This window comes from Urocitellus parryii, chromosome 6 (assembly GCF_045843805.1).
Source record: "Urocitellus parryii isolate mUroPar1 chromosome 6, mUroPar1.hap1, whole genome shotgun sequence".
In the NCBI taxonomy this organism is placed as follows: domain Eukaryota; kingdom Metazoa; phylum Chordata; class Mammalia; order Rodentia; family Sciuridae; genus Urocitellus; species Urocitellus parryii.
This window is the reverse complement of record NC_135536.1, coordinates 103,280,090-103,305,469: the sequence shown is the minus strand read 5'-3', so window position 1 is coordinate 103,305,469 and position 25,380 is coordinate 103,280,090. Positions and strand designations below refer to the sequence as shown.

At 34.1% G+C, this 25,380-nt stretch overlaps 1 protein-coding gene across 1 annotated transcript in view; it reads left to right on the top strand.

Annotated features, from left to right (window-relative positions):
- The window catches only part of Aldh1a2 (aldehyde dehydrogenase 1 family member A2), a 90,023-nt gene that overhangs the window by 32,444 nt on the left and 32,199 nt on the right, over positions 1-25,380 (top strand). The window contains exons 2-7 of the mRNA XM_026384810.2: positions 6,690-6,794; positions 6,966-7,106; positions 9,889-10,018; positions 18,576-18,637; positions 20,962-21,090; positions 21,213-21,326. Coding sequence (XP_026240595.2) covers positions 6,690-6,794; positions 6,966-7,106; positions 9,889-10,018; positions 18,576-18,637; positions 20,962-21,090; positions 21,213-21,326 — 681 coding nt within the window. The remainder of the gene's footprint in view (positions 1-6,689; positions 6,795-6,965; positions 7,107-9,888; positions 10,019-18,575; positions 18,638-20,961; positions 21,091-21,212; positions 21,327-25,380) is intronic.

Genomic DNA, 25,380 nt, shown 5'->3' with positions numbered 1-25,380 from the left:
TGGAGGCAATAATTTTGAACACACAGTACTGATACAACTAGACTTCCATAGACCAGTGAGTCAAAACACTGACCTTACACCTTTCACAAAAACATTAACTCAAATTAATCATAGACCTAAATGTAAAATGCAAAACTATAATATTTCTTAATGATAACATAGGAGAAGAATCTAGATGACCTTGTGATTGGCAACGTAGTTTTACAGTGCCAAAAGCCTGACCCAGGGAAAGAAACTGATAAGTTGGACTTCTTAAAATTAAGAATTTTTGATCTGTAGAAGATAATGTTAAGAGATTAAGACAAATTACAATTGTGAAAAAATATTTGCAAAAATACACCTGATGAAGGACTTTTATCTTAAGTATACTTCTGAGTTTTTAAAAACTCATCAGTAAGGAAGGAAACAACCCAATTAAACAATGGACAAAAAAGTATAAATAGACACCTCACCAAAGAAGTTATGCAGACAAAAAATAAGCATATGAAAAGATGGCATAAGAGAATTGCAAACTAAAGCAACAAAGATACTTCTAAATACCTATTAAAATGACTAAAATCCAAAGGGCTGACAACACCTAATACTGATGAGGATGTGGAGCAAAAGGAGCTCTCCTTTATTGCTGGCAAGAATGCAAAGAAAGTCTAACAGTCTCTTTGGAAGACAATTGGGCAGTTTTGTACAGAGTTAAGAATAGTATTAATGTATGATCCAGCAGTTACTCTCCCAGGCATTTACCCAAATAAGTTGAAAACTTATGTCCATACAAAAACTTGCAAATCAGTATTAAATAGCAGCTTTATTCATATTTACTCCAGACTGAAAGCAAACTAGATTAATCAAGGTTGTCCTTTAAAAGGTGAATAAACAAACTGTGTTACATCCAGATAATAGAATTTTATGCAGTATTTTAAAAATGAGCTATCAAGCCATAGGAAGTCATGGATGAAATTTAAGTGTATGGCTAAATGAAAGAAGCCAGTCTGAAGAGGCATTAATGGAGGCAATAATCTACTCCATGATTACAACTAATTGACACTCTGGAAAAGGCAAGACTGAGTGTTTGTCAGGAGTTTAGAAGGGTGGAGGGTTGAGTAGGTGGAGGACAGGATTTTTAAGGCAGCAAAGCGACTCTATATTATGCTGCAACACAAAGAGTGAAGCCTGGTATAACTGTACCACTCTGATGTAAGATATTAATCATAGAGAATAATGATGGAGAGAAAGAACGAGATACGTGGGAACTCTCTATACTATCTGTTCAGTTTCCTATAAATTTAAAACTGTTCTAAAAATTAAAGTGTATTAATTTTAAATGCCAAAAGAAATGGCTTGGCAGTTTTGAAAAGGAACAAGGCATAAGTTTTAGAAATAAGAATATAAACATTTTAGATCCAGGTGTGAGAATTAGCGAACTGGAAGAAATTATTTGACTGCAGCGCAGAGAGAAAAGGAAATAGAAAATATGAGTGGTAAAAAGACATTAAGCATTGACTTAAGTGTAATGATTGGAGTTCTTGAGGAAGAGAATAGAATTTTATTTAAAAAAATAAAGATTAAGAATATTCCAGAATTTAAACAAAAATTCATATATACTGTAAGCATAGTGAATAGATATCAAGATAAATAGAAACAGAATTATTAGACATACTGTGATGAAATTTAAGAATACCAAAGAAAAAGGCAAAACCTGAAAGGCAAAAGATAGAAAAGCAAATCACTAAGTCATCAACAAATAAATGATTAGAAGCTTCTGGCAGATTTATTATAAGCATCACTGCAAGATAGATAATATTGGAATCATAGCTATAAAGTGTTGTGAAAAAATTACTGACTACCTAAAACTATGTAACTTATCTGGAATATCTTTTGAGAATGAGGGTGCAATTAAATACATGGTCAGAAAAACAAGAATTGATACATTACCCCAAATTATCAAATGAGATTCTAAGGATTAATCTGAATAAAAATTTAAAAACCTTTTTTAAAATAAGAAGTCATTTTATATATAAAATAAAACTTTAGTACAAACAGATTTCTCAGAGAAGAGTGATTGGATTTAGCGTTCTGAGGCCATTGTGTTGTTTGGGATCAGAGTTAAGTTATTGATTACCTTTAGACTTCAGGTTGTTAAACATGTATGATAAAATACTATGGAAAAACACTTAAAGAATGTTAACAGTATACAACTTCCAAGGGAATAATTAAATTACAAAATAAACACCAACAACCTACCTTAACAAAAAGAAGCAAGAAAGGAGAAAATAGAAAGTAAAATGAGGCAGGGCACATAGCATCATTTCCAAAAATAACACATATCATAATCATAATAAATGCAAATGTGTTATACTCACTAGTTAACAGACATTTTTTTGTTATTAATAAAATACAATCTAAGGCTGCATTATTTACATCAAAATAGTAAAGACACAGTTGAGAGCAAAAGGATGGGGAATGATACATAAGGCTTAGGAAAAACTTAGATAGCTAAAGCTAATACAGGTTAATAGCTAATGCAGGTATTCCTTATTGCAGATTTCAGAGTTTTTGAGATTTTGAAATATTTTATAAACTTTACTAGTTGATTTTTCTAATCCAAAAATCTGAAATCTGAAATGCTCTAGAATCTGAAACTTTTTGAGCATTCATGTCAGCATTCAGTAAGTTTTAGATTTCCAAACATTTTAGACTTTGAATTTTCAGATTAAGAATGTTCAGTCTATATTAAACAAAATAGGCTGTAATAAAGAGGGTAATATTATATGGATAAATAGTTTACCAGAAAAATCTAATAGTTACAAACATATTCCTTAATAAAATTGCTTGACTTTTATAAAGATAAAACATTGGAGCTAAGGTTTATGCTGACAAATCCACCAAATCAAAATGAGAAATTCCAATATAGCTTTCAATTATCATAGAACAAAACAGATAAAATATTTAAAAATCAAGATGACTGAACAGTATATTTTACAAGATTGATAAAAATAGGTACCTGTGAAAACTGCTCCTAATAATTAGTACATTTGGGCAAGAAAAAGGAAATATTGAAGAATAAATAAATGAAGAATCCAGTCTAGTGGGTACCTCAAGTAACAGTGTAGATCAAGCTGGAAGAAAGTATCAGGAGGAATACACAAGTAACTACAGTTATGCTACTAACTTGAATGGTGTGCTCATGGGGTTTTAATATGATGAATCTTAACATTTATGTTACATACATCCTTTTGTATATATTAAATACAACATAATTTAAGAAATATTTGTTACCCAAATGTAGTCTTTATTCTTCAGTGTTTCAGATTTTATCTTGGCCCAGGAGGTATTGAATTTCTAATCTTATCAGGAAAGATGTTAGACAGTGATTCATGTCCTCTCCCAGCAGACATTCCATTGCAGTTAACATTAAGTGCCTACCACATCCATTATGTCTTTTAATACCGACAACAACCCATAAAATGTCAATGGACAGTTCTTCACAACCATGGAAAGAAAGTTAGGTTTATGGGCTAATTTGTTCTATCCTCTCAGAAATCTAGAGTAGACAGGTTCCTTCTTTCATGAGCCATGTGTTTCTTTTGCTCTGAATTATAGCATTACAAAATCATACAATATTATAAGTGAATACTTATATATTTTACAAATGAAGAAACTGACCAACAGTCCGACCTAGGGTCACAAGTCTTATGTACTTTCAAAGAGCTCTAGAGTAGAAAAGTCCATGTTTTTCCTTATGCCTTTTCTGAAGTTCGACAAGCTGAAAAGCAGATTTTTCATTTTTCATACTGATTTTACTAAGCCTTTAAGTTGAAATAATAGGTAAATTTTTAAATGAATGATTTGATAGCATTGGGCCATATTTTAAGGTAGATCTTGAACTGTTTATTTCATTTTACACAAATCCGTGTAAAAGAATTTTTGTACAGAAAAAAAGTATTGATCCTCATTTTTTCATTTAACAAATTTGTTTGGGGCCTTTATTGTGTGAAAGACATAAAAAGATGACACTAGTTTTTATAAATTCTTATTTTTACTTTCATTTTTGAAATAATTTAAGATTCACAAAAAATTTGCAAAAAATAGAACAAAGAAATCTCAAATACCTTTCACCCCAGTACCCTTATATAACTATAGTATGACATAAAAATCAGGAAGTAACATTGGTACAATATTATTCTCTAACCTAAAGACCTTATTCAAATTTTACCAATTGTCTCAATAATATCTTTTATTTTTTTCTGGTCCAGGAGCTAATACAAGGCTACATGGTTTATGTCTCACAAACATCCTTTAATTTGGAACAGTTTTAAAAGGTTATCTTTCATGACCTTGGCACTTTTAGAATATGGGCCAGTTATTTTGTAGGATATACTTCAATTTGGATTTGACTGATGTTTCCTCTTGATTAAAATGAGTTATGCCTTTTGTGTAAGAATACCACAGAAGTGATGGATGTCTTTCTTGGTGTATCATATCAGGAGCACATGATGTCAATTTTTCTTATTATTAATGATGTCAACTTTGATCACTTGATTAAGGTGATGTCAGCCAAATTTTTCTAATGTAAAGTTACTATGTTTTTTCATTTGTGATTAGTGAATATCTTGAGGGAAATTATTTAAGATATTACATGAACATCCAGTTTTTCATTATACTTTTTCCCACTAATTTTGCCATCCACTGATGATTTTTGCCTATAGCAATTATTATTGTGGTGTTTGACAAACGGTGAACATCAAAGTCCATTATTCTTTCGTATCTGTTAAGTGGAGTTTTGCTATGAAGAGCTATTTCTTATCCCTATTTGTTTCGTTATACATTTAAAAATTATATCATTATGAACTCAGACACCTTGTTATTCTATGGGTAAGCATCCATTGCTATAATTATTTATTTTGGTTTAAATTATCTTAGTATTAGCCATTGAGGAACCTCTTCATATTGATTCCTGTTTCCTTTTATTATGTCCCCATACACTTTTGGTCATTAACTCAATTTCCTGGATCATAGTGTTCCAGGCCTAATTTTGTACTTTTCCCTGCTAACTTCCTTGAAATAAACCTTTCTCCATGGAGGCCTGGTCAGAGAAAAATGACAGAACTAAAAATTTTTTAAATTGCCCAGAGAAGTTGAAAATGTTCAAGTGGACATATTTATTATCTATACTAACAATGTTGTCAGCACAGTTTTTTTTTTAGTATGATGTGGTTGGATCTACCAAAAATAATAACAGTGAAGAAATCTTAACATTTTGCATACTAGGAAAATTAACCATTATATCCTGAGATACACAGAACTCTATTTAATGAAATAGTAAAGAATGTAAGACCTGGGAAGACTGAAACTATCTTAATTATCTTTGCCTTTCCTTTGTCTAGAAATACCTGAGTATCTATTGAGTAAATGAAGGTGTCATATTAAGCATGTTTATAATCTGTATAAACTATAAAATGTTACACAATGACAAGGCTATTGTATTTGTGCTCAATATGTTTGTATTAAGTACTATGCAAATTTAAGTTATTTTATTTCCCTTTATCTTAAAAAACCTTTAGAAAAAGAAAACTTTAGTGCCTCCTTCCACATTGGCTCATTGTTGTATCAAATTGAGGGGAAAATGTGAAAAGAAAACCTTGGGATGTTTTCTAATTTGGTATTTAGAAGTGTAGATTTATGCTTATTAAGCCTCATTTGTGATTAGTAAAATCAAAAAGAAAATTGGCAGTCAATAATAATTCAAATTGTCATTTTGTTTGTCCTAAATTAGTTGGCTGACTGGTTCATAAGTTTAGAAATTTTCATTTTGGTGGTATAACTTTTATTAAGTAAAATGTCTTTAGATGTTGTGTTTTCATAGTCCAAAAATATTAGTTTAGATTTCTCTCAGAATCAATAAAAATCTTCAAAAATTTCTTTGCCCAACTTTTCCCTTGTACTTTAATGCATTTGTTAAATTTTTATGAGAAATTGGCTCAAGTAAATTCCTAAATCATTAACCTCTTCACCATTGAATATTTATGAATGTGAATCTCCATTTCATAAATAAGAAAATCACTCTTCTTGAGAAATCTGAGAAAGACCTATTTGAAAGTTTTCCTTTGCTAACCCATGTAGCCTACACTTGAAGAGAAAGAAATCCCACTTGGGTTTATATGTGTAATTTGTTTAACTCACTAGTTAGTTTGGCCAGAGTCACTGCTCACTTCAAGATCCAAGCATTAGGTGCATTCTTATTACAGCACCATTCAGGTTTCCTTAAAAGTCACTGCCTTCTGACAGAGAAACTGGGATCTAAGGCACGATGACTGTTGCTTTGATCTACAGAGCTTGGACTATCAATGACTATTTTCTTAACCTCTTAATGTGTGGTTTATGTGTACATGGGACTCTTGCCTTCCTTAAGCTTATTTGTCTCTCATTAGTGGACATGTTCTCTAAAGGTAAGAAATGTATTTAGTCTTTGGATGACATTGAAGCAAAAATATCATAGAAGAAATTTCTGAATTAGGGGTGGGGCTAGATTGGATACTGTTTAGGGTGTCTTGTAGCACTTCAAATTCCACACTTCTACTATACACCAACAAGAATATAGAACTAGTATTATTGCCATGGTATTTCCATACTTCTTGGTCATTACCTGATTTCTGATCACCCATGTCACAAATCCCATTCTGTGTCTCCTCTTTTAGATCTTTATTAACAATGAGTGGCAGAACTCAGAGAGTGGAAGAGTGTTTCCTGTCTATAATCCAGCCACAGGAGAACAAATATGTGAAGTTCAAGAAGCAGATAAGGTATGTCTTTCTTAAAAAAAGATTCCCTATGCAGTAGCCACTGTCAAAAGACAGAGTAGTAAGCATATCCTGTCCAGATGCCATCAGGAATCACTTTTTCCATGAACGATGATGGTTTATCTTTTATTTGCAATGTTTTTCTCTTCAGCTGTGCCCCTTCCTCTCTAACAGGCAGATATAGACAAAGCAGTGCAGGCAGCCCGCCTGGCATTCTCTCTTGGTTCTGTGTGGAGAAGGATGGATGCTTCAGAAAGAGGACGTCTGTTGGACAAGCTTGCAGACTTGGTGGAACGGGACAGGGCATTTCTTGCAGTAAGTAACCTAAGAAAACAGGAAGTCTTTACCCCATATTTACCATCCCACTGGAATTTGTGTTCCTTAGTTTTTCTGAAATTATGCTGTAAAGCAGACATCGGGGGAAACCCAGGGAGTGCTTAGACATATTCAAGTTTGGGGATCAGGTGGGGAGGTGGAGGATCAGCTGAGTGTCTCTTCTCACTCCATTTTCAAGAAAAACAGCATTCTATGACTAGTAAGGATCTTCCTTTTCCACATATCCCAATCCCTGATAAACAAAGCAAAAAGCATAAAGCAGTAGGAGAGTCACCAGGCTGTTTGCAGAAGACCAATACCAAATGATTCTTTGGAAAATCAGAACTAGTTTTTACCCGTTTAGCAGTAACCCCCCTTGACTAGAGAATCCTTCAAAAGCAGAGGACCTCTCATACTTTCTGCTCCATTTTCCATTCCATTTTTCTAGAGCCAAGAGAAAGGAAAGACAGTAGGGCACAGCAGCTTTTGTTCACTAGAATAATCACTTTCCTCACATAAGAAGCTGCTTTTTCCCTGGTGGGTTTTGTTGCTGCTATTTTCTTAAAAATAAAAGTTAACTTAGAAAACGCAAACCTTTTGGAATCTGGAAACACTAAGGAATGTGTACACAAAATGCCAGGGATCTCCCCCTGAATGGCCCACAGTTGATCAATTAATATTTAGGGACTCCTTGTCCAGGGCCTTCAAGCCATAGTACCATATCCTTCCCTTGGCTTGGGAAAACAGATTGCTGTTGGGACTTGGGTCTTGTGAGGGAAGCTTTAATACCCTTCCTATGTGTCCCTCCTACAATGGCCCTTTCCTTTACTCTCAGGGATCTCTTCAGAGTATCGAAACAAAAATTATTCCTTTTTGGAGATGGTTTTGGACTATGGCTATGTAACATTTATTTGTCTATTAAAATATTCAACATTGTTTATTCATTTTATGAGAAAGATGATCCATGGTGAAGAAGCTGTTTCCTGGATATTCACAAGATACTGAGCATGTTAAATGCTCTGAAAAGGCCCACTAAGTACTTCTGAAATTTGAGTCTCAACACACATTTTCTGGCTAACTTACCAATGCTGTGTAAAACTGAGTTCTTTGGAACCCTCGGAAAATACTGATGTATATATTTGTCTTTTCACTGGATTTTGAGTTCCTTAAGAATCAAAATTATAATTTATTTCTTTGTATTCCTTGCAGAGTTCCTGGTGTATAAATGGTAAATGAGGGTACATAAATGGCCAATAAATGTTTGTCTGAATTGCATATATGTAATATTTACAACACTGGATTGACAGCATGTGCTAAAGATGATATAGTTTATTTCTACAGTTACTTTTTCATATTCTGAAACTCCCTTTTCCTGCCACTTCTCTCACTGAGACCAGATCTCTTTTCCCACCACACTTAAATGAGATTTCTGCTTATAAATCCTCCCAAGCTGTGGGAGAAGTAATTTTTGTGAGAGATAGCCTCTGAAGCAAAAGGGAGCTCCTAACGGGAGAAATAGAAGTTAACACTGCATCTGAAGTAAACACAATTGAGGGTAACATAGGGCTGGCAATTCTTAGATGACTCTCGAGTCAGCAGCTCACAGGGACCATTTAGGTGGCTCACATTCTGATTATTGACTCTGCCTCACTCTAAACTGTGTAGATCGTGACTCTGTGTTAACTAGATGGAGAATGTAATACACACTATAAGAACATATAAATGTTCTAAAAGTGCTGGGAAATAATTTGGTTCTCTTTAATAAAGGTGAGCTGGAACATAGTGATAAATAAAATGATATTTTTAAATTAGTTTCATCTTGTACACATAGTAAATAGATAAATTGCACTAAATAGTATTTTCATTTTATTGAATGAAGAGTATTTCACTTTTAGTTTTGTCAGTAATCAGATAATTTTATACCAGTATGTGTTATAAAATGTCCTTATGGAGAAAAGCATGAAATTGTAAATGTATATTTTTGTTTACTTCATTTTTTAAACTTATAATACCTTTAGTATATCTCAACTCAAAATAACTTTATTCCATTGTGTTAATTTGTTGTTGTTTTTGTTACGGACTTAATCAGTTTAAGAATATGTTATTAAAATAATAATGTTTATAATGTAAAGCTGTTTAATATTGCTATTTTTATTAAATGGACCAGAGACTTTACTCTTAATAGATAATAGTTGTTAACACAAATGTTTACAAAAAAACCAGCCTTTAAGTTGTTAAAGTCTGAGTTTCCCTAGAGGAGATCTTGTTTATTTGGTGGTAATAAATAAACTTGCTGTGCTCTGTGAATATTCCATTTCTCAGCAGGGGTCTTGGCAACTGTGGAGAACGTTTTATATTCTCATCAATTGCATGAAAACCCCATGACCCCATTTCTCTTTATGGACTCAGATTACTACTGTAGACTCCAAAAAATCCCCATTCAACTCTGATCATTAATATAACAGAAGCTAGTTAAATAAGCAGAACATTTCATTATCATCATAGATATTTGCATTTATGTATTTGAATAGGGGTTACTGAAAACACAAAGATATAAGAACATACATACATGTACTCTTTGTGGTGTTTACTAGAAATTCAACCAACAAGACTTGTAATACTAGAAATTTCTGTATTAGAAAGCCCAGAGTTGAACAGGTATACATTGACATTTATATTCATTAGCATCCTTTCTCTTTTATTTCCTTTTGTTCCAGAAACAGTTTAGTATGTTGTTGGAAAGTTCTAGGGACTTAATTTCTCTTCATTTGTTTTCCTACAGACTATGGAATCTCTAAATGGTGGCAAACCATTCCTGCAAGCTTTTTATGTGGATTTGCAGGGTGTCATCAAAACCCTTCGGTATTATGCAGGCTGGGCAGATAAAATTCACGGAATGACCATTCCTGTAGGTATGTGAAAATCTGAGTATGTTGAAAATGAAAATGTGAGGCTCCAACAAAAACAACTTTCATCATCAGACACAAACAGCAGCCACATATAATACAGATATGAGTCACTTCTAGTAGCTAGAACTAAGCAGAGAGCCAAATAATTCTGTCAATAATTTTGACAGTGTCCCTCTTTCTTTATATGGATAGTTTACACATAAGTGTAGGGAAAATCCACAACAATTGTAAGAGCAAACCACAATCATCAGCATCCTTAGTTTACATAGGAGGAAACAGAAGCTTAAAGATGTTCAACAGCTTTCCTACTTCATGAGCAAATGAATTTTACAGCTGAAATTTTGACATTAGAGCCCTAGCTCTTACTTCACCAGAGAATTCATTTTCACTACTGGATGGAAGAAGAAAAAGGGTGTACTGAAAGAGATATGAGGACTCACCAGTGCTTTGTGAGTCTAACTGAACTAAAGCAGGAGGGTCATCACATGGGAAGGTTAAGTTAGAGGACCTCATAATTATTCACATGCTTATTTTGATATTTGTTCAGTGGGTCCATAATTTAGCATGAGCTTGATTTTGTCTTTTGGTCACTTTTTCCCCAGTGAAATCTGGTATATAGGAAGGCTATTAACTTTAACCATGATGCCTTTATTGCCTTACATATGTTTCTCTGCAAAACATAATAATTTTATATTTGGAATTATAACAGAGTAATAAAGTACTTTATTTGCATGGCACTTGAAAGTATAAAGTATTCTTTTACATATAGGACCTAATGACTCTGTGATCCTTTGAAACAGGCTGGATTTAGAAAGATATTATGCCCATTTTACAGGTGAGAAAATGAGACAGTAAGGGTTTAGTTTTTTAAACAAGTTTACCTGACCAATAAGCAGCAAGTCTGAAATTCAAACCCAAGTCTCTTTCTGCCTAATCTATTGTAAGCCTAATGGAGATTAATTTAGTAGGGTAGGAGGGTGAAGAGATGATTTGTAAGGTCTTTAAACCTTTGCCAACTTTTAGATTAACATAGTTTTTTCTCATTTTCATTCTGTCATTCATTTTAGTTTGTTTTATGAAGTTGCCATGGACACTGAAATAGCAGATATTGAACTACTGTTCTTAGGGGAAATACAGGAGTAGGTTCTAGTCAGAACATTTTGTCAATCATTCAGAATATGACCTTATTTTATGTGTTTCTGTTGAAAGGCCCTTTATTTAATATATATTATTGATTTATGAATTTTGAATTCAAGGCCAACCAGCCAGCAGCTCTGTAACCCAAGCCTGAATGAAGCTGTTCTAATACATGTATTTTCTCCTTAAGATACATTACAGCCTTCTTGCACTTAGGAAAGAAGAAGAAGTAAAAAATATGAGAAGTTGGCACAAAATAGATCACAAAAAGACACCATTTTCATAGTATGAGAGCTAAAGCAATAATACAGTGTCACTTCGTTAACTTCAACTGAGAGTGTGCCTTTGGCCTTGCATTTTTTTGTTTGTTTTGCATGTACATACCTGTAAACAACTGAAAGTGCTGCAAGTGCTGATTTGTGGGTTGTAGATGAATTTTAACAAGTAAGCAAGTTCTCAAATATGGAATCCCCACACACACAAAAAAATGGTAATCAACTGTATCTAGAGCCTAGTTTTCTCAAGATAGCCCTTCTGAATTTCAGATATTCTGGAACATTAAATAAAGGTTGTGGATCTCCCTGCCTGTCAGATGCACGAAAGAGGCTTTCATAAAGTGTCAGTGATGATAACACATTTTTTTTCACCCATAAAAATAACCTGAAAAAATTTTTTAAAAAATTAAATCTAAGACTACTTTACTTTGCTACATGGATACATTGACTCACACTCCACAGTTCATCCATCTCAGCACCTCTGATACTAAAGGAGTCAAACAGTGGCAAGAATTGTTATTGTCTATTTCACTCCTTATTTAGGGAGGCTGGAGTCTTGTACCATGTAATAGGAAGATTGTTTCTTTTACCTCCTCTACTACCCATCAACTTCAGCCTCTCATTAATTCACTAATTTGTTCATATATTCCTTTATTCAACAAAATTTTGAGCACCTGCTGTGTTTCAAGTCCTGTGCAAGGCAGTGAAGGTGCAAAGATGAGTAAGATGTTCATAGAATAGTAAGGAAAATAAACAAGCAGACAAGCAATTATAGTTCAGTGTGGCCTATTCAGATATAGAAGCACAAAGTTCAAAGAGACTCCATAGGGGAGATATATCACCTATTATTAAGGCTTCCTGGAGAAGTTGCTGTATACAAGATGATACCTGGAGGGCAAGTTAAAAAGAAGCTGGAAGTAGAAGCATCAGGCAGCAGTAATGGCCTGTGCAAAGCATGAAAGGAGGAGAGTACTGTGTGCTGGTGGGTCTAAAAGTATAGTCAGATATAGAAGACGTAAGGTTCTGGACCTGAGTCAACTGGGCTACAGGTTTTATTCTGTAGACAATGGTCAGACACTGAATTATTTAAATAGGTAAGTGCTTGGATCAGAATTACATTTTAGAAAGAACACTTTGACTGCAAGTGGGTAATCTTGTAGAGAATAGGTATCTGCTTGCTTTGTCCCCCTGAAGGGTAGCCTGCTACTAGAATATCTGGCAAGAGGAGAAAAGGATTATCACTTCTGAGCCATTAACCAGACAGCTGTTTCCTTATTTGAACTGGAAGCTTCTCCCACCACTCTCTGTTTTACCCCACCCACAGCTCACAATTAAGAAGCTATTGCAGAATTATGCAATATCAGTTTGATTCACAAGAGTCTTGATGTTGTTCCCTTTATAATGTGATCTATTGTTTCCTACAATAGTACCCAACAGAGCCATTCTCTCTGTCCATAAAGCTATGCTTTACTAAGACCTTCTACTATGACAACTCCTAATTATAATGAGAAATAATAATCATTGCTATGATTTATTAAGCACTTTTTTGTGCTCATTTATTATATCTAATCTTGTAGCAGCCTTGATGAAGACTTATTATTTTTCCCATTTTGATTATTTTCAACCCATATCATAATCTTGTGCTCTTCTGTTCACAATCTCCTTGTGATGGAGGAAGAATCAAAGCTTGTTTTCAGTTTACTGAGGGAGAAATAAAAGTTAATGGACTTATATTATCTTAGATTTTTCTGAGTAATGAGTGCCATTAATTTTATTGATTTTATGGTATGTAAGAAAATGTAACCCATACTTTAAGCTGAATTCTGACATTAAAATGGCCTTATGATATATTTGCACATATAAAAGGTTAAAATCTACCATGTCAAATATAATAGTCTTTTTCCAGTTTTACCTGATAGAATGGGCTAAGAATGGGCTAAAATTTCACACAGATAGTGACTTAGATTCTTGGTCTGATTTAGTCCTGTTAACAATGAATGCATCTGTTGAACTCTTGTTCAGTTAGACTGAGAGTGAGGGACTGTCTTCTCTGCCCACCGAAGAAGAACCAAATTGGTGAATTGGTGATGACAGGAAATCATGAAATCAGCTTCAGTTTCTTTGAAAGACTAAGGCTGTGAAGGGCTTCAGGGATTCCTAAAGCCACTCTTCTCATTTTATAGACAGAGAAGCCAAGTCCAGAGAAGTAAACTGACTTTTTTCCTAAGACCATATTGGTGGAGCTAAGATACCTTCATGACAGGCTCAGGAACCTAACTTCTTCGACTCTTCCAGCAAACAGCTGAGAACAGTGTTTAGTACCACTTTATGCTAATGTAAATTTTCACTGTCTGTATAGGCATAAGTTTGTCACTGTAGCTGTAAAATGTTCAGAAAGATCTGTGCCACCTTAACATGCATAGAAGTATGCTAAGGTAAATGTTGGGATAATTTTGTGTAATTGGTCTAATTTTTTAATACTTGAATCACCAAAAGGCTTACTAGCTCCTCAAAAGGTAATTCTGTATGAAGTTTAGAGATGGGAATATTACCTTCCATTTACTAAATTATGTTACAGATTTTTGTGCTATTGAATAAACTCATTTTTATTGTTACTAGTTATATGTAATTTACTACAATTCTGAAATGCTTTTACTATTATGATTGGGAACTAATGTATTAGTTCATGACTAATACATTTCTCCTCAATTTCTGGAACATTCTGTATTTTTCTAACTTTATGGACTATACAGACTGATTAATCATTCGTACTCTTCTGTAGTTTATATATAGAATGTACCATTGATAGATATTATGAGAATAAAATTGTGTTGAAATTATTTTTCAAGCAGCTACAAAATCTGCCTTAAGGAGTAATGTTTGCCTTAAAGGAATTATCCAAATAATTAAACTGTTCTGTTTAACTAAATATTACTCACTCCTGTGTAATTTAATCAAGTCCCGTCAAAAAACATAAGATCGGTGTCTTAATATTTCATAAATACAGAATTATTATTATATTACCCATCTTTAGGGTCAGAGACTTTTCTTAATAGAATTATACCATTATAAGCTTGGTGCACATATGCTCAGTAGAAGTTAATCCACGCAGTTCAATCAAATTTGTAATATAATGAAGCATTTAATTTTAAGATTTTTATGTTCTTCATTAACTATAAACTAATCTTTGATTATTGAAACACCCAGAAGTTGTCTTTGCTGGCTATGTCTTAATATAAATGCTTAAGACCTGGCAAGAACAATTTTAGAGGAGGAAAAATTTGTTTGGGCATCAGAGTTTTAGAGGTTTAGTCCATAGATGGCCCACTCCATTGCTCTGTGCCTGACAGGTGGAAGAGTGTGGTGGAGGAAAGCAGCTGGAAACATGGCACCAGGAAGCAGAGGGAAACCTCCGCTCAACAGAGCAAAACATACACCGCAAAGGAATACTGTGAGCAGCCCACTTCCTCTAGTCAAACCCTGCCTGCTCACAGTTACCACCCAGTTAATCCATGCAAGTGAATTTTTTAGGTTCAGGCTCTCATAACCCAGTCAGTTCACCTCTGAAATTTCTTGCATTGTCCCACACATGAATTTTTTGAGGCCACCTCATATATAAACCATAATGATCTATGGTGGTGGGGAGAATTGACCCTGTGTCCCCTTTGAACTGACTCAGCCTAGATAGAAGGAAGAAAGGCTGTCAGTCCTGGACCCACTCAGTCATCCAAGGGGAAGTGGCTCTGTAGTGTTGTTCCCTTTATAACTTAATATACCAGAGTCTGTGTGAGTTCCTTATGTTCATATTCTAAAAGAATCATCTCACCCTTCTTTACAAAAGAGTGTCACTGGTTTCTTTTGTTTTATATCCCATTTGTATTTATTTTTTCTATTATACTCTAAGTCTCTGGTTATCCACACAACTTTCCTCATAAATGAGTCATTAATATGTTTTGCAGATAAAGAACTTTGAAGTCCAAAGACCCTGATCCAAGTTTAGGAGCCACAACTTAACCAGTTATATTACTTTGAATTTAACTTCCCTGTCATATCTTCACCACATAAAAAATATTTATAATGATAGATGCATTATTTTTTCATAGTTATTTTTGAGTATGAAATGAAATAAAGTTGTGAATGTATTTTATAAGGTTCTATACAAATATGTAGCCTTGTTCTTATTTGAACATTTTGAAAGTATTAAAAACAGTGTTTATATTCTCCTATACTTTAAACTCCTTTCAGATAGAGTAATAGAGTTATCAGAGAGGCCAAAAGTACGTGAATGAAAATGAGCTCAGATAACTCTGAAGCCACTGCAGGTCATTGTGACACCTATGGACTGCCCTTTCCCTCTCGATTCCTCTGAGTCTCCTACATGGAGTGTGGTCTGTAGTTGGCAGCACTGGCATCACTTGGTTACATGGAGTGAAGCAGACTCTCATATCTCACCCCAATGCTGTTGATTCAGAATCATATGTAACAAGATCAACACAGGTGCTTTGTGTGCATGTTTAAGTTTCAAAGGCATTATGAAGCTTACCATATAGCATTAGTATCATGCCAGGCAATTCTATACAGTAAATTAGTCAAGGTTTTTAGTTTTCATTATTGGGATTTAAGAATATATGAATATTAGAAAAAATATTGCTATCCCTTAAAAACTGTTATTTCATAGTTTTTCATAGGTGAGGCTAACAAGTAGTCATGTACATATTTTTTAAAGTTGTATTGATTTAATAGAAATTATTAAGCAAGTGGTAGAGCAGTTAATACTTGGATGTGGCAAAATTGTCAAGGTGGCTTTTGAGGAACTGGCCTAGCCACAGGTAACCCTGATCTCAAGGTTCAGTGGAATTCACAGCAAGGTCATGGTAGCTATGAATGACTTCTGTATGCCACAGCCCCTGCTGGGACTATCCTGAAAGCATAGTTTGCAAGTTTGGCAGGAACTACAAGTAGGATGAGAGGTGTCATCTTTCGTTGTCCAGATGAGGATACAGACTGAATTCAGAAGTTCTAGAGCCCTTCCTTTATTCTTTCTACTCAGTACTCTTTAGGGAAGAGTTCAAGCATCTTTAGCCTATTTTTCCTCAGAAAACCCTTTCCAGAGATTCATAAGTTGAAAGAAGGTAATAAATAACCTGTACTGTTGTAAAAAATGGAATCTTTTCAGAGGATCCATGAGTTCTCTGCATACAGAGCAGATATAGTTAATTAGATTTTAAAAATATTACTCAGACTTCTTATTATCATCCTATGGATAGTTTCCACATATTGGCTACTTTTTGTTGAAATGGTGACACATTTTTAAAAAATTCTCTACAGTTGCTGAACCTGCCAACTTCCTCATTTCTTCAATTTAAAGTAATATCCATAAAACAAAGTCAAAAGATGAGCAGAAAAGCTTTGCCCTAATATGAGAGAGAACTAATTTCCTTAATATCAGTAGAGCTCTTAAAATGACTAAAAAGATGAAAACCTCGATAGAAAAATGGCAAATGAAGATTAAGCTGAAGGAACAATTGAAAATGGCCAGTAAACATGAAAGGTGCTCACACTCATACATCATTATACACAAATAAAAACAATTTGTCATTTCCCCAGGTACCAGATTGTCTGACATCAAAGTGTTTTAAAAAGTCTGGTGTTAAAAAGTAGAAAGTATAGCATGTTATTAAAATTGCAAATTGTTTTAACTTTTTTGAAGGGGAATTTGGCAAATATTTATGAAAATATATAAAATGCACGTACACTTTGATTTTAAAAGTTTCACAGATACACAAAGATATATAAAACAATAGGCTTTGCAGCATTATATAACAGCTTGAACTCTCTCTGTCCCTCAGGAGAATTCTTAGTAATATTATTATTTATTCAGACAATAAAATAGCATTTAGCTATTAAAAAGATGTGTTAGCTTTATAGGAAAAATAAAATATAAAATACGGTGAATAACATAATCCCATTAGTATTTTAGAAAAAGGAAGAGAGAAGTGACAAAAGGATAAGATACACACTTGTAAGTGAAAAAGGCTCTTTGAAAAGATGCACCAGTAACAACAGTTAATCTGGGAAAGGATAGAGATCAAAGGTCCAGAAGAAAAGAGGGGTGGGGAGAAACACTTTAATGTAAATACTTAAAATGCATAATTTTGAATTTAGTTAAAACAAGTCTGTGTGATAAATATTAGTGATTAAAATGTATTGTGAGACAATGATAAACAGTCTCCTTCACGATTTTTCTTGTCCCCCAATCCACACACTCCGGTCCCCACCTGCATCTGCATTCCTAACAGTTGTGTCTTGAATATTAGCTGAGTGTCTTCACTTTCCCTGAGGGACTGTTTTGAGAGAGAGAACAACTCTAATGAAGTGACCAAAGGGCTGGCAGTAGGGGAAAAACAAAGACTTTACCCAGTTCTGGTAAGGAAAGCCATGTGCTAAAAATGACCCATTCTTTGGTTAGTTTAAGAAGGCTTTTAATATTACTTAGATAAAATCCATGACATTTCCTTAAAGAATAATTTGGTTTGGTCTTTCTGGCTAATTATCCAAATTGTTTATTGCTTCTGTAAGGAAAACAAGATTATTAAATTTCTCTCAAGCTTTTAACCCGTATGGTTCATTTTCACATCTAGTTCAAGGATGGAAGCTTTAAGTTATTGATGGAGTTCTTCTTTGCATATATCTTACTTTATTCCTTACTTTGTCCCATTGCCCAACATTTTAAATATGCCCAATAGTATTTTCTTTAATATTTTTAATACTTAGAAATTACTTAAACATTTGTGTTATTCTAGTTTTTCAAATAAGGTTCCTATGTCTTATTTTAATACTTACTATAAAATTTAGTTTTTAATAATTGACAACTTTCCCAGCCCCATCCAAGACTTCTAGTTTCATAAGTTTGTCCTTCATTTACCTTAGAGGTCCTCTCATCAACTCTGTGTGTCTGGGAGCCTTAGCCATAGGTAACCCAGGCCAAGTGATCGCTCTTCTGCCAGCTTTTGTGTATGGTCAAGTTGGAAATTTATCCAGTTTCATTTTATTTATTTATTTTTACTACCACCAATGTTTTCCCTGTGCATTATTTTTCCTAACCTAAATTTGCTGGGAGTGACCATGGTCATGCTTATTTCTTTCAGATGGAGACTATTTTACCTTTACAAGACATGAACCCATTGGAGTGTGTGGACAGATCATCCCAGTGAGTGTATCTCCTCGCACCTTGTATTTATTTTCATTTGACCCAGTTCTTTTAAAGACACATAAAACATGGTCCTCAGCGATGTGTGTTTTCCATTACTGGGAAGAAGAAACTGAGCTCATGTTGTTGACATATCTTCAACAGCCTCCCTGCAAATGCTTATTTGAACAGGTTAATAGAGTTTCAGCTCTGTTACCAGGAGTTGAGTTCTCAAGTCATAGAATTCTCATGATTAAAATAAGCAAAGCAAAGCACAGTGTATTAATAACTTGCCCTTGGTTGTGGATGTCCATTCTGCTTATGGAAAAGTAATGCTTTGTTATATTTGCTTGTTTATTTTTTAGAACTGTGACTCCCCATGTTTCCAGGCATAGTATTTATATAGTTTTTTAATCCCATTCTTTCCCACTGTCTCTTTTCACAAGAATCTAGATAGGAGACGCTACAGAAGACACAGCAGTACAGTTAACGTCATGATTATAATTGAAACCATGCCGGGCTGTTGTCTGTCTTGTAAAGGGATATAGATGTAGTGCTTAGTGTTTGGATTGGAACATTAAACACTGTCCTTTGCTCTCTCTCTCTTTCTCATACACACCCTTGGCACAATAAAAAACATCAGTGAATCTTTTAACAATACTAGCTAATAGTTCTGGCCAAGATTTCAAGGGAAGAATCAATTAAACTCTTACAAGATAGACAAGTTTTCTCTTCTCCAAATTTAAGACATAATAAAATAATCTTGATTTTGGGAGTCAGAGATTTGGGAGAGTGATTGCTATTTGTTCAAATGACCAATAAGTTTTGGGTAACTATGAGATTTATTAGAGATTGAGAAGGGAAAATGAGAAGTTTGGTGGAAGTTCTTTGACTCCTACCCCAGGGGACTCCTGCTTAGATAGCTCAGGGGTGGTTCTGTCACCTTCACTGCAGGATTCAAACCTGCTCCCCTTGCCCTTCCCCAGGCTCTCAGAGCTACAGCTTCTCTGACAGGACAAGAGTTGTTTGTCAGCCAGCTCCAGCTCAATTACTGCTCTCCAAGATTTATATACTGTAGATGGAATTAAAACATCACGGAGGACTCCCAAGTTTATAAACAACTAAGGGGAAAAGAAATTGGGTGTTTGGTGAAGGCAAGACACTTGTATATTTTTGCAGGCTTGCCAGAGCCAGTGAGAATTCTTCAAGGATGGCAGCTGAGAGGCTTCAGGCAGAAACACAGTGTGGTCAGACGCTGCAGCCAGGGGACTCGGAATTCTGCTTTCTTTCTTAATGAAATTATCAATGACACCTGATAGTAATGAATCTCATGCCTGAACTTATGTTGAAACAAACTAGATGTCCTATTAAAATCAGTTTCAACCATTTTAGGCCCCAAATTCATATACTCCCATGAATATATTTTTTATCATTGGATTATTTTGCTGTGGAAAGGAGATAGATGAAAATTTTTGCATACTCATCAGGAGATATACTTTATTTTTTTGTAGTCATATGTGTTTTATGATAATGGGTTTAAGAAAAACTGCTATCTTGAAGTACCATTGACTTAAAAATTTAATTTATCGCTAGAATTTTTTTTTTTTCGGTGCAGGGGGGCAGGTAGTACCAGAGATTGAACCCAGAGACACTTAACCACTGAGCCACATCCCCAGCCCATTTTTATTTTTTATTTTGAGACAGGATCTCACTAAGTAGCCTAAGGCCTTGCTAAATTGCTGAGGCTGGTTTTGAACTTGGAATTCTCCTGCCTCAGCCTCCCAAGCTGTTGGGATTACAGGTGTGCACCACCCTATCTGGCTAGAAATTTTCTTTTTTAGTGCTTCTATATTGAATAGATTTCACATTAATGTGCAAATTCTGCTGTAAAAATCCTATATTCAAGAGAAAGTCTCAAACACAAGAACTTATTGGAAACAAAGCTATTGCTGTTGTTGTTGTTATTGTGCTGGGTATCAAACCCAGGGCCTCATGCATGCTAAGCATATATTCTACCATTGATAGCATTCCCTACCGCAAGGCCTAATTTTAAGAACATATGAAACAACAGCAGTAAAAAAAACAAAAACTTCCTTTCAATCATGAGGTTTCTTTTGGTGGGTAGTTGAGTAAAGTAATTTGTTGTATAGAGAGAAAAAAAGAGATTTTCAAGGTCATTGCTATTCTATTCTTAATGAAGTCTTTTAAAATCCAAACATCTATGCTTTGTGGAGACAAGATTTATGATGAGGACTAGTTTAAGAAAAATCCAAGAAGTCACAGCTTAGAAACGAAGTGGTAGAGAAATATTTTTCCATTTATCAACCTTGAGTTTTCCCTTTCAGTGGAACTTCCCCCTGCTAATGTTTGCCTGGAAAATTGCCCCAGCTCTGTGCTGTGGCAATACAGTAGTGATTAAGCCAGCAGAGCAAACGCCTCTCAGCGCACTCTACATGGGAGCACTCATCAAAGAGGTAGGGGAAGCTGACTTCAGGAGTGGTTCTGACTCCCTTTACAGAGTCTGTAGAGCATGCTCCATCTAATGTGGTTGTGTGGACCTTCACAAAACACATTTCCTCCACTTCTGTTTTCTTAGGCCGGCTTTCCACCTGGAGTCATCAATATTGTGCCAGGATATGGGCCAACAGCTGGGGCAGCAATAGCTTCTCACATTGGCATAGACAAGATTGCATTCACAGGCTCTACTGAGGTAGGTCCCTGAGAACCATGGACTGAGGAACATGACACTGAAGATGGTACCTGTAAGCTGGATACCCACCGGGCACTCAGTACCCAAGCCCTTTAGAAGTAATATTGATCTCAGAGATAGAACATGGGTGACTATGAAAGCAAAGATTGACATTTTTAACTATTGGATGCACAATTCTCTGAGCTTTTTTGTGTACTGTCTGTGTAAAAATTGTCCCAGAAGTTGTGGTTCTGGACACTTTTTTGATTCAAGAACATATGGCAGAAGCAAGTTAAGAAGCTGAAAAGCTAAACTAGTCTCTAGTAAAGATGAGAATTGAGACATAGCATTTCCTTCTCTTGATTTCCTGTAGTTGCAACTGGCAAATAACTATGCCCTAAGAGCTGTAAGGGATGATATAGAGCAGTGGTCAGCAAACTTTTCCAGTGAAGGTCTGATAGTAAGTGCTGTACACTTTTCAGGCAATGTGGTCTCTGTTGCAGCCACTCAGTTATGCATTACTAGCACCAAGCAGTCATGGATAATACATTAACAAATGAGTGTGACTGTGTGCCAGGAAAACTTTACGGGAACTGAAGTTTAAATTTCATATAATTTTTACAAATCAAAAAATACTTATAGTTTTTTTTACAAACATTTAAAAATGTGAAAACTGTTCTTACTTTATAGCTCACACCAAAAGAGGTAGCAGATCAAGTTTATAAATCCCTTATGTTAGAATCACATGTGTAATTAGGGAGATGTATAAATTGTTACTCCAGTATGTCTTTGATTCAGGTAACAAATGCCCAAAGAGAGACTCTGATTCATTGTCTCAAGTTGAACTTCACAGATACTGCTATCATCATTGCAAAGGATGTCTACAAGTCCAGAACAGTGTTCCCCAAAAGAAAGAGAACAAGGGAAGCATTTGTCACTTAAGTCTAGTAACCTAAAAAATTATAAGAAACAAGTGAAACTAATATTCACAACATATTTAATTTAATCCAGTATTTCCAAAATATTATTTCAACAAATAATCGGTATGAAAATTATTAACACAATATTTTGCATTCTATTTTTCTTATGAAGTTTTTGAAATCTGGTATGTGTTTTACATTGCAACACACCTCAATTCAGACTAGCCACATTTCCATGGCCACATATGGCTAGTGGCTAGCATGTTGGAGAGTACAGGTCTAGAAAGTTGATAATATCAGTTAATAGAGAATTGATATGTGGTTTAATTGACTCTTGTTAAATTCATGAAAAATTTCATAAAAGATGAATTAATTGACCTAAATGTTAATTTACATTTAGAGATTATTTAGTTTTATGTTTGTCAAGAGTAAATCTTGCTTGTTTCTCCAAAATTTTTGTTATACTTGTTTTGTTACACTTTTTCAGTTTAATGAAATATGTAAACCAAAATGAGAGTATGAAAGGGAATTATTGTTTCTGATGAACTGAGTCTAATGCTTTGAAAAATATTTATTAAGGAGAGATGACAAAAACAAACTGCAACCAATTAGAAGTAGGCAAGAAAGACAATAATAAAAGATTAGGGGAAAATATAAATCTGGATAAGAGTGTGAGCCTGATGGCTTGGCAAATGTTTTTATCTCCCTACTCCACTTAAAGAAACTGAAACCAGAAATCTTCAAAGTATTTTAAGGATGTGGTTTAATCAGAAAGGACAAGAGGAACTGTAATTAAAATCTGTCTCTTTTTTTAATGTTTATACTTGCCAATTTTATTGGTAAATTTATTGTTTTAATTTGCATTTAAAATTAATAATGAACTGGGGCCTTCTTTACTATCTTTATTGGCTAATTGTATTCTTAAATTAAATTATTTATTTATTATAATTTGTTATACATAATGGTAGAATACAGTTCATTTCATATTACACATGTAGAACACAATTTTTAAGTCACCGATTGTACACAAAGTATTTTCACACCATTTGTGTCTTCATGCATGTCCTTAGGGTAATAATGTCTATCTCATTCCCCATCATTTCCTAGGTTTTATATTGAAAGACTGGAGAATTAGATATACATATTTTTAAAATGTACATGACATACTTAAGGTATCTTTCCTTGCTTTAATCTTTTTTTCTGTTAATTGAACAGTGGTCATGATAGAGTCAGGTAAGACACTTTGGTGTAATTTTTAATAAAACTTTATAATAAAAATAAGAGTGTGATATACAGATACCATGTTGTACCAGTACCAAAAGATATTCTTTCTTTTTAATAGCTACATGGCATACTCTTACATCAATATTATTTAGTATTTAATCCTCTGTTAATGTGCACACCAACAACTTTTTTTTTTCACTTTTGTTCTTATTATACAAACTATTGAATAAAAGCCTTTGGAGATACAAAAGAGATTGTGTGTGTGTGTGTGTGTGTGTGTGTGTGTGTGTGTGTGTGAGAGAGAGAGAGAGAGAGAGAGAGAGAGAGAGAGAGAGAGAGAGATAGTACATTGGATGTTTCTGGAAATGTAATTGCAAAATAAAAGGATATTTCTATTTTAATTTGCTTACCAAGAAGGCATTAAAGTTTTGGTTTCATTTATAGGATCTCTTTATATGTCAAGTATGTTAATCTTAAGTTTGTTGTATAATTTGTAAATATTATTAACAGTTTGCTCTTGGATTTTAACATTTTAAAGAGTTATTTGCCATGTACAGTTTTAAATTTGTGTATAGTTATGTCTTATTCTTTTCCATAACAGCCTCTGAGTTTTCTGTCCCTTTGGAGAAACCCCTTCAAGTTTATACACATTGGTTCTTCCCATTTTCTTTCAGTATTTTTATGGTTTTGTTTTGTTTAAATCTTTTTTCTTGCTGGAATTTATTTTCCTGTATAATGACAGGTAGGGGCCTAATTTAGTTTTGTAACAACAACAACAAAAAAACTAGTGTTCAATTATTTAAGTATAATTTATTAAAGAATGTATCATTCTGCAACTCATTTTAATACAATATAACATTATATGATAAATTTACATGTCTACATGTTTCTGTTTTATGATTCATAGTTTTATTTATCTATTGTTCCAATTACTAAGTCTCAGAAGTTGTGATATGATAGACAAGATACCCCCTTATTACGCCTTTTTTTTTTTTTTTTTTTGGTTTTTCAAAACCTTTTGACCATTCTTTCCCTTTTAATCTTTCAGATGAAATTTCAAATTGATTTTATAAGCATCTTACCTTTCTCCCCAGAACTCTCATTGGAATTTTGATTGGTATTATATGTTCATATTAAATTGAGGAAAGGACAATCTTTACCATATTGACTTCCTACGTAGGAATCTCTTTAGTTATTTGTCATTAAATAGGTCTTAGGCTTTTATTGATAATTTCTAAGCACTTAATATTTTATTCCAAGATATTTAAATCTAAAAACTGAGCATCTTAAAAAAATGTTACAACACCATGTAGTAGAAAGTTAGATGGAATAGATAGATGGAATCTCATCTTTCAGGCCTTACAAGAAGTTGTATGACAAGTCAGTAAAAATGTAAGTACTTGTGGTCAGATCTCTTGGGTTCAGATCTGTTTTGTCACTGTAGATTTTTTAACATTTTAAAGAAATTTACTGAAGTATAAGTTACATACATTAAAACACACCATTTAAATACCAAATATATATATCCATGTAACCACCACAGATTACTCAGGCCTTTTTCCAGCTAACACTCTTGGCTCCAGGCAATCATTAATCCTTTTTATTAATTTTACTATTCCAGAACTTCATATAAATATAACAATATGATATGTACTCTCTTTTTTTTTATTGGTCGTTCATAACATTACATAGTTCTTATTACATCATATTACACGGTTTAATTCAAGTGGATTATGAACTCCCGCTTTTACCCCGTATACAAATTGCTGTATCACATCAGTTTCCCTTCCATTGATTGACATATTGCCTTTCTAGTGTCTGATGTATTCTGCTGTCTGTCCTATTGTCTACTATCCCCCCTCCCCTCCCCTCCCCTCCCCTCCCCTCCCCTTTTCTCTCTCTACCCCTTCTACTGTAAATCATGTCTTCCA